The sequence below is a fragment of the Littorina saxatilis genome, linkage group LG2 (genome assembly GCF_037325665.1).
Source record: "Littorina saxatilis isolate snail1 linkage group LG2, US_GU_Lsax_2.0, whole genome shotgun sequence".
Classification (NCBI taxonomy): domain Eukaryota; kingdom Metazoa; phylum Mollusca; class Gastropoda; order Littorinimorpha; family Littorinidae; genus Littorina; species Littorina saxatilis.
In genome coordinates this window covers 72097776-72108263 of record NC_090246.1, presented here as the reverse complement: position 1 = coordinate 72108263, position 10488 = coordinate 72097776, and the positions used below count along the sequence as shown (strand labels likewise).

General features: G+C 43.0%; 1 protein-coding gene across 1 annotated transcript; it reads left to right on the top strand.

The window, feature by feature from the left end:
- The first annotated feature begins 666 nt into the window (after nt 1-666).
- LOC138954008 (toll-like receptor 4) lies at nt 667-5596 on the top strand. Its single transcript, XM_070326019.1, has 2 exons — nt 667-713; nt 2019-5596. The coding sequence occupies exons 1-2, from the start codon at nt 667-669 to the stop codon at nt 4969-4971; spliced, it is 3000 nt and encodes a 999-aa protein (XP_070182120.1). The 3' UTR covers nt 4972-5596.
- Nucleotides 5597-10488: the final 4892 nt, after the last annotated feature.

Here is a 10488-nt window from a genome sequence, read left to right as displayed (position 1 = left end):
TTGGACAGAAATTAGAGACATTACATAATGTAGTACAAGTAAGGAAATGCAAAACTGAACACAGTTGTTAAACGTCGCAACACGTACTCTTCATCTAAGTGAAGATGATACTCAAATACCAACTGAAATTATGCAAGTGACTTTTCGATTGAAATACCAACATGATATCAGGCAACCATTTTCATAATACATAATTCCGGATGGGAACGTTAATCCCTGAACTCTGTTCACCCCCCCCCCCCCCACCACGCACACACCCACAAACACATGCGCACACATACACACTCACGCGCGCACACATACACACTCACGCACACCCTTCCACTCAACCCCCACTTACGCCCTTCCTTCATCTGTCTTTGTCTATCGTCCCTTTGTTCGTCATTGCAGTCGTAATAATAGGATTTCTTCCTGTTGTTTTCACAAGACCTCGTGCACAGCAATATTTGTATATCTGAGTTCCTTCCTGGTTTGAAGCTCTTTTTTATAACCCTCGCATTTGCTTCAAAGAACTCATTTGTTTCACACACAATCACACATTTCACACGCATTTCGCATCGGCAGTTATTGCCAGAGCATTTAACGTTTTGGAGCTAGAATTTGGTCTGAAAACTGATGATTGACTTTGTGCCGAAGGAATTGAAGCTGCTTTTTTGAAAGCACAGAATGGCGTCCATCAAAGAATTGGTGCCAGAATTGTTGTACATGGGAAGGTAAGAAACATATGTTTTGCAGAAAAGTCAATGCTATGTGTTTAAGTTGTTTGATATATATGAACAATGCTTTGATGTACACCAGGTATAATTGACTACGAAAGACAGACATACAGAGAGACACGCAGACAGACAGAGAGGTTCTTACACACACACACACACACACACACACACACACACACACACACACACACACACACACACACACACACACACACACACACACTCACACATACACACGCATAAGCACACACACACACACACACACACACACACACACACACGACAATATTTTTAGCAGTTGAAAAAGGATAACAGGTTTAAGGCTCAATACCATTTTCTCACAAGATAAAAGATAAGCGTTAAAAAAAACCAAGGAAAAAAACGGGACAAGATTTAGGGCCCACACAGCGCTACGTCCTTATCACGACCATGGGGCATTCGATGATAACAAATGTGGCTAGTCTTAATAATGTAACTCAGGGAAGGTTGTTTGGGCTCTGCAGACGTACAATTGCATAGGGATTATAATGTTAGCATGTTAATTTTGTAGCTTCTGTTTTCTTTTCGTAACAGAGATTTATTTGCAAATATTTTGGAGTTCAAGGTCTTTTCGATTATTCTGGCATGTGCAAAAAGGATTGAAGACACAAACACCGTCCGAGCATAAAATGTGATGTAGTCTAGAGTTACAGAAACTTCACACACTTGTAGGCTTCGTTGACGTCCGGTCACAATGAACATCTATTTGACTCATGTCCAAATTTAAGGTCAGAGCAGGGTCAAGTTTAGGCAACAAGTTTAGGTCAACTGTGGTAGACAAATGGAAAATTAACATGTTTAACGTCTTTGAAGCTTAAACTTTGAAACTGAGCAAACATTCAGGGCTTGATGACACAACAGTAGTCTGGTTGAGCAGTGTCACTTTTCAAAGTGACAGTCATTATTTACAAATACAACGAAGAGACCACAGAAGCTACGAAAATGGAACCGCGAATACAATAGGCCCCATGCAAAAGTAATTCTGCTAGGCCCAAGCAATCTTCCTTTTCATTCATAATTACGACGAAAGATAAATTAGTTAACGAAAAGATTCCTTTTCGCTAAACAACTTCCAGGCCCATGGAACTGCCGTTCTTCTTTACCGCACAGCTTCCCCTAGCGTGTGTATGATGTCTGCGACTGCAACAATTAAAATACCATTACTGTTGTTGGTACTGCGATTCCTTTTGCTACAGACAACGTTGATGTTGTTGTAGTTTACATCTAACAGCCATGTTACAACTATCATGACTTTTGTTTCAGACTGGGACGATGGACGCTTCTACTCATCTTGGCGCTGACTCTGGTCTTAAGAGGAAGTCAACAAACTTCATCCATCTCCACCCTACGACCCTTTACGCCATGTGGACCGTGCGTGTGTAACGGCACAGTGGCTGACTGCTCTAATCGAGGATTGGGATACCCAGCTCCCGAGGGACTGCCTGACGACCTCATCAGACTGTCTCTTCGCAACAACTCCATCTCTGACTTGGCACCGAGAGTGTTTGCACGCTTTACCTCGCTTGAATGGCTCGATCTGTCTGCCAACATCCTCTTCGAAAATGTCATCCCTGTCAATGCCTTCAATGGTCTGGGTCACCTGCGTGAACTGAATCTAAATAGTAACTGGCTGACCCTTAATGGCGACTACTCTGCCAAGGGACCGTTTGACAGCCTCACGTCTTTGCAACGTCTAGACCTGTCCAACAACTTACTTGAGAAGGTCGGGCCGTTGCTCTTCCGAGCGCTGAATAGAGCCTTGCACTGGCTTGATCTCAGCAAGAACAACATCAACTACGAGGGAGAAAGCAAGTGGCCCATACAGTACCTCGACAACCTTACATATCTTGATCTATCGCACAACAACATGAAGAACCTAAGCCGGGGACTGTTCAAGCAAGGACTGCAGACGTTGAACCTCAGCTACAACAGCATTCCACTGAGCGATGAAGCCTATCCAGAGGACACGTTTGAAGACCTAAAGGATACCCTCATTGAGCTGCACGTCAAAGCCAACTGTAACTTGTCCAACACACCGGCTACTGTACACTATCCCGACATAGCCTTTTCCAGGCTTTATAACCTTCAGGTTCTACAGATAGACGGACTCCTTCACCAGAGCTTTGGAGCTGGCTTTCTGAACCTGACAAGTCTCAGGACGCTAGATCTCTCTGGAAAGGGTGGAGGGTTTTGTTTCATGAGATCTCTGTCAAACGAAACTTTTAAAAACTTTGCAAATTCTCTTCGAACCCTCAACCTGTCCCTCTGCAGCATTACCACAATAGACGCTGGCACTTTCCTTCCTCTTGGTGACTCTCTTCGTGTTCTGGACTTGTCCTACAATGTTGGCCTGGGCTTTGACACACTGGGAGACGCGGTCTACGGGTTGCAGGGCTCTGTTCTCAAGGAACTGTACATCGACTCTATCGTACAGCCATTCAGTCTCTGTGTCAAGGTTTCAGAGTGGAACACTCGCTACTTTCTTAATACTAGCATTGAGTTCATCTCTGCCAGAAACAATCGCCTTGAGGTCTTCTGTCGGGGAGCCCTGAACAACATGCCCCACACCCTCAGCAGAGTTGTTCTTCACGGCAACCGTCTGGTCTTTGGGCCTTATTTCAAAGACTTTGAGAATCTTGTGGGACTGACAGACCTGGAAGTTGACGGGCACGCGTTTGCTTTCCACCCACCTGTTCGTTACCCTGCCGAGGATACTGGAGAATGCGAATCCTCTGACGGAGAGATGTCTGAATGCCACTTGGGTTGGAGACCCAATGGAGATCATATATGGGTTGATCAGGAGCACACAGACATGAATGAACAAACAGAATCGTGGAATCTACAGGAGTTTATGAAAACAGAAGATCTTACCTTCCGACTTCCACCTAACCTAAGGACGTTCACGTCTCGCTGGAATCAGCTGTTCTACCGACTTGAGGGGATCAGATTTGACCCCAACAACTCTCTTGTCAGCCTGAATCTTCAGAGCAATCTTCTGACCACATGGACCGGACCCGTGAGCGGACTTGATAAATTAGAATCCCTTACTCTTCAGAACAACTTAGCAGTTAGCTTTAAAACAAGTTTCTTCAAGCATTTCAGGTCAGTCAAGAAATTGTATCTCTCTAAAAATTACCTGAACGCCGTCCTTTCTGATGATGAGGAAGGGTTACTTTTCGAACCTTTGGATAAGCTTGAATATTTAGACATATCCAGAAACTATTTGTACATTTTGCCAAGGCAAGTCTTTAAAGGCCTCGTCAGTCTAAGGTTTCTGAATCTCAGTCGAAATTCTATTGCAAAGTTCGGCGTCAACATCACGCACATGGCTAATCTGTCCATGCTAGACCTCTCATCCAACAAAATCAAGTACCTGTCATATGAGATAATGAGCCACCTGGACACGATAGCAGAGCGTATCGAAGTGCATCTGGACCTGACGATAAACCCGTTGGCCTGTAGATGTGAACAAATCGATTTCTTGAGGTGGGTTCAACAGAGTGAGGTTGTGCTTCCCAGCAGCGGGCGTTATAGTTGTCTGATGTCAAGCGGTAATTACGAACGGATGACGGACATCTTCAAGGTGATTGGTCAGCTTGAGTCATCATGCATGGACAAATTCGGTATATTTGTAGGAGCTGCCTCCTGTGCCTTCTGCTTGCTGGTAGCTATGCTCTCAGCCCTCGTCTACCGCTATCGCTGGAAGCTGCGCTACCTTTACTTCGCCTCCCGCCTGGCCTACAGACGCATGCAAAGCTGCGACGACGACAATGACGACTTTGAGTTCGACGCCTTCGTGTCGTACTCGTCGGAAGACAACGACTTTGTGCACGGTGAGCTGCTGGAGGAGCTGGAGACGCGGGCGGGTCTTCGTCTGAACGTGCATAACCGTGACTTCATCCCCGGTCGTCCCATCCCGTCCAACATCGTCAGCGCCGTTCAGAGCAGTCGCCGCACGCTGGTGGTGCTGTCCCGGGAGCTGGTGCAGTCCGAGTGGTGTCACTACGAGATGCAGATGGCCACGATGGAAGCGGCGCACACAGGACGTGACGTCTTGCTCTTCCTGCTGTACGAGGACGTGCCGTCACAGCAACTGCCGCGTGACGTGCTGTACAACCTGCAGTCCTCCACCTACATCACCTTCCCCGGCACTCGGGCGGAACCGTCACTCGTCCGTGACTTCTGGGCCAGACTGGCTCAGGCCATCAGACAGTGACACTGTCGTTGAAGAGAAGTCAACACTGACTATTTGAGATATGCTCAAATGATTCTCAATAATTACCAGTTGGAAAAGATGTGGTGTAACCCTATAACTGTTCAACGAACTTTGACTACCAACCAAACAAGTGTTCGTTGGCGCGCTGCAGTGCTTGTTACCTTACGGATTTTGGCGCCTTATCTGAAATCTGTCCTTAACTGCTTTCCTAAGCTAATTAATCGGGATCTGATACAATGATAATAACTTCTCCCTACTGTTGCTGTCTGTCACTGCGTCATATGCTGTTCGTGGCGTCATTGCTAAGTTCAGCTGGAAGAGCCTACGGTCTCTGGTTCAGCAGGACAAGTCTTGGTCATTCGAGGCTAGCCAAGAATGTAAACGTCAATTTCTCTCTGTCTCTGTCTCTCTGTGTGTCTCTCTCTGTCTCTGTCTCTGTCTCATCGTGGGAGGTGAAAATGAAACAGAGAAAAAGCGTCGGGATGAATGTTTTGGGAGAAGAATATGTAGACACAGCACATACAGTAAGTATACAGACATACACACTCAGTCACACAGAAACAGAGAGAGACAGACAAACAGACAGACAGACAGACAGACAGACAGACATACAGACACACAGACAGACACACAGACAGACACACACACACGCGCACACACACACACACACACACAAAGACACACACACAGCCACACAGCCACACACACATATAGCCACAGACACAGACACACACACACACACACACACACACACACACAGAAGAGCGGTAGTTACCGCAGACGGGACACTTTGTGTCCTTGCACAACTCACCGGAGTATCAAAGGCAAACAAAAACAACGGAGGGTAGATATGTTTGCACATTTTATTTACATTCCCAAACAAGTGACCCAGTAATGATATTTCTAACGAGGAACTGATCCTGCACGTGGTATAGATATAGGTTACACACTCCGAGTTCTCATTATCTTGCATATTTTCCCGAGGGTCGATTTTCAGGTATTACCGAGCCTTTGGCGAGGTTATACCTGAAAATCGACCCGAGGGAAAATATGCAAGATAATCAGGACGAGGTGTGTAAGCTATTTATCCCATTACTCCGACGTTTTCATTAAAACCACTTACTTTTTCCACTAAAACCTGCCCGTGCCTGTTTTCAGCTTGCCAAAAGCCTCCGCAGTCGAAATTCATGTCAATGAATTCATGCGCAAAGCTAGTTCCCATTTGTCAGCATAATGACCATAATGGACGGCGTCATTCGACTTGTATGTGGACATTCAGTCATTCATATTGCTTATAAAAAGGTCTGCTATCTGCTTTTACATTTTGAAAGTCATTTTAAAATAACCCTGTGTATATTTGACATCGGCTTTCGTTATACTCAATTCGGCATACCGGGTTTATATTTTTACCAGAATTGCGCACAATAATGGCAGCGCAACAAATTCAGTTCGGGCCGTGCTGGTTTGATCGTTGACCCAAGTCAGTTCGCATGCAGTGTTACTGTTTGTCAGTCGCGGATAGAAATGTTGGCTGTCAAGTGTCATCGAGCTGTTCTGTTTCGGTTTTCACAGGTGGATCACTTACATAATTATTCAGTCGTCGGGTTTAGGTGAGCCAAAGCTTCAATACTTCGCCTGTTGTAGACATTAAGCAATAAAGCTTGGAAGTTGTATGTCGGCACTGAGTCGGTCGCGGTACATCGGTTTCTACTTTGTCCCGGTCTTGAGTTTGAACACCTAAGGTTGGATACATCTAACACCTCACATCCCCTTCTCTTCCCCATATATCTTAACTGTATCTCCAACTTCTTTTCGTCTTCTTCTTTTCAATTTGATGCCACTCCCTCATTTGTCGCTGAACCCCGCAGTTGACTCGACTCGGATTCACACAAGCCCGTCTAGCAGGCGACAGTTCGAACAGTCTTGAACAGCACGGTTGCAAGCAGATTCAGCTATCAATCGAAGCAATACACTTAAAGCCAAAGCAAATAACCAAATGAGAAAATCTAACGTTTGATTTGACTTCATGGTGACTCTTCTGATTATTATTTTTTTGGCGTTGGAATGGATCTCAACGAGTTCCCAGCTACGACAACTTTTCCAGAGTTATGCACCGCAGGCATGCCTTCGACAATCGATGTCAGTTTCTGATTGAGTTTTCGAACTACCAGGTGACTGGGTTGTGTTTTGATTGCTCTCTCTCTCTCTCTCTCTCTCTCTCTCTCTCTCTCTCTCTCTCTCTCTCTCTCTCTCTCTCTCTCTGTCTCTCTGTCTCTCTGTCTCTCTCTCTCTCTCTCTCTCTCTCTCTCTCTCTCTCTCTCTCTCTCTCTCTCTCTCTCTCACGGTTCTGTGTAGATGGCTGTCTGTGTAAAAATTAGGAAGTATCGTCCCTTGATCCCACTCGCGATACTCGTTGAACAAGCCTTTGACCATGCAGTCGCTTCGGCCAGCGAAATATCTCGACTCCGCTCTTTAAATTCATGCAGAATGTGCGTATCGTTTGAAGTATTCTTTATTTTCTCAATATTGACGCATGTAGGCCTGTACCTATACGTGATATTGACTTTGACACCACATAATATTTCAGTCGTATGTTGAAAAAAGTAGTCCATCTGTAAACTCTGAATATGCAGATGACCTCTATAAATTATTCAATTGTACTCTGAAATCAAAGACAATGACCAATGACAGTTGAGATCGAAACTCGGTTGTGATGGGTTATCCATAGTATGGTTGTGATGAATTATCCAGAATAATCACCTCTTCAGCTAACAGAGACAAAGAGGCAGGTCATGGGATAATACCTTGTGAACGCCCACTGCATTTTTTGGTGCGAAATTGGTTCATAAGAGGGGTGGGGAGTTGGACTCAATACACCAAGCACACATATTTTTAAGCAGGAAATATATAAGGTATCAATCTACGTAAATCATAATGTGACATACAGGCTATTTGATTAATGTTGCAAAGAGACGGTATTTACAAAATAACGTTGTCTTCGTGTATAACAACTGATCCCGAATAATGTATGTGCAACAGAGTTATTACGGAAGGAAGGTCTTTTCTTAATTTTAATCTTTCTCACCCTATGTAATCAATTGAAATAATGTGAAACCCCACGTACTCTGTACGTTTGACGATGAATTTCTGGAAATGAGGAAGAAATTAAGCTCACTATGTTTTGATAAAACGTTTTTCAAAAACGTTTGTCTGAGAATGGCGTGTACAGCATAGAGAGAAGTTTATGTTTCGTTCTTCAGCATGCGTTTTTTTGTCTTCTCTCTCTCGAAAACACTTAGAATAAGCTCAGGATCAGATCTAAAAACTCCGTATTATCCGTTTGGATGTCTGTGAGTGATAGATAAGATGTGTGGAGTGAATGTGTACGAGTACTAAGCTGTGATTTATACGTGATGTGTGTGTTTTTATTTATTTTAATTATGATTTGTTTTATATTATTATCATTGTCCTGTTCCTTAGGCTGGTTGTCGCGACATATGTCGCGCTACTTTACGTATACTGTCACCTGGTTGTCACGACATATGTCGCGCTACAGACTGGCTCAGTCTGTTTGGTCGGTTCCGATTACCTCCCATGGATGCGAAAACCTATATGACCGTTTTTAGAGATTTGACTAAATGTTTTAACATAGAGGGGGAATCGAGACAAGGGTCGTGGTGTATGTGTGTGTGTGTGTGTGTGTGTGTGTGTGTGTGTGTGTGTGTGAACAAGAACAAGAACAAGAACAAGAACAAATGTTTATTGTCCTCAAACCAAAAAGGTTATTGACACATTGCTATGAATTCTAAAGCATTCTGCGACAAACCTTCCGAGACATATTTGAACATCTTTGTCCATAAATATTTCACTTGGTTTATAATTAATATAATCTACATCAATTATATTAGTCACGTCTTTTTTAAACGTTTCTCTACTTTTTTGTGTGTGTGTGTGTGTGTGTGTGTGTGTGTGTGTGTAGAGCGATTCAAAGTAAACTACTGGACCGATCTTTATGAAATTTTTCATGAGAGTTCCTGGGTGTGATATCCCCAGACATTTTTTCATTTTTTTGAAAAATGTCTTTGATGACGTCATATCCGGCATTTTGTAAAAGTTGAGACGGCACTGTCACACTCTCATTTTTCAATAAAATTGATTGAAATTTTGGCCAAGCAATTTTCGACGAAGGCCGGACTTTGGGATTGCATTTCAGCTTAAAGGCTTACAAATTAATTAATGACTTTGGTCATTAAAAATCTGAAAATTGTAATTAAAATTATGTTTTTTTAAACCAATCCAACATTACGTTTATCTTATTCTTCATCATTTTATGATTCCAAAAACATATAAATATGTTATATTCAAATTAAAAACAAGCTCTGAAAATATAAAAATATAAAAATTATGATTAAAATTAAATTTCCGAAATCGATTTAAAAACAAGTTCATCTTATTCCTTGTCCGTTCCTGATTCCAAAAACATATAGATATGAGATGTTTGGATTAAAAACACGTTCAGAAAGTTAAAAAGAATAGAGGTACAGAAAAGCGTGCTATCCTTCTCAGCGCAACCGCTACCGCGCTTTTCTGGATTGTTAATTTCACTGCCTTTGCCACGAGCGGTGGATTGACGATGCTACGAGTGTACGGTCTTGCGGAAAAAATGCAATACGTTCAGTTTCATTCTGTGTGTTCGACTGAGCTTGACTAAATGTTGTATTTTCGCCTTACGCGACTTGTTCTTTATTTTTCTCTCTGTTAATTCACCAGTGGCTATGTAACATGTGTTACAGAATTGCACCAGTGTAAGGGTGTGTATAACGAGTCTGCATGGACCACATTCAGCAGTAAATTTGTATTGAATTGTATCGCATTGTCGTGCATGTGAAGGTTTGGACGGATCTATAGTGATTTAAAAGACAGTCTACAGGCCAAAGAAGGCAACTGTCGGTGAACATCACACGGTTATTGTATTCTACTGTAGTTCAGTACTAGTTGATTGAGTTCTTTCTTTATTCTTAAATCATGTAGCACATGTATGCCTTATCACACTTTGACCTCGAAACAACGTGTGTATTTTTTTCCTTGCCCATTGCATGAGATCTTCTGGAATTAATGTCAGAAGTTGATAGACTTGCAACAAGGAATGACATTAACAATTATATTCACCACACCCTCATAAATCCCACTTCTAATTACAAGCAGATTAATCATTTGTGATTCTTTGATTTTAAGACGTGCCACGCGACGAGTGTGGCCAACAAACTTCACCCAAAACAACCTTGGCTTGGGTGACTCTGACCTATGACAAGTTCAAGGGGCAGCCGAAATTGAGAAAATATGGAAGATCATTCGCGTGGAGGAAAACCTCATCTAGCCAATGTAACACGGATCACAATCTAGGCTTTGGTATAAACTGTTTGGTCACGCTGGGTAAAAGATGTTAGAAAAACAAGACCCAGTTGAGCTCTTATTACTAGCAACCGCCATTTTGAGATAAATGAAATAACTATTTCT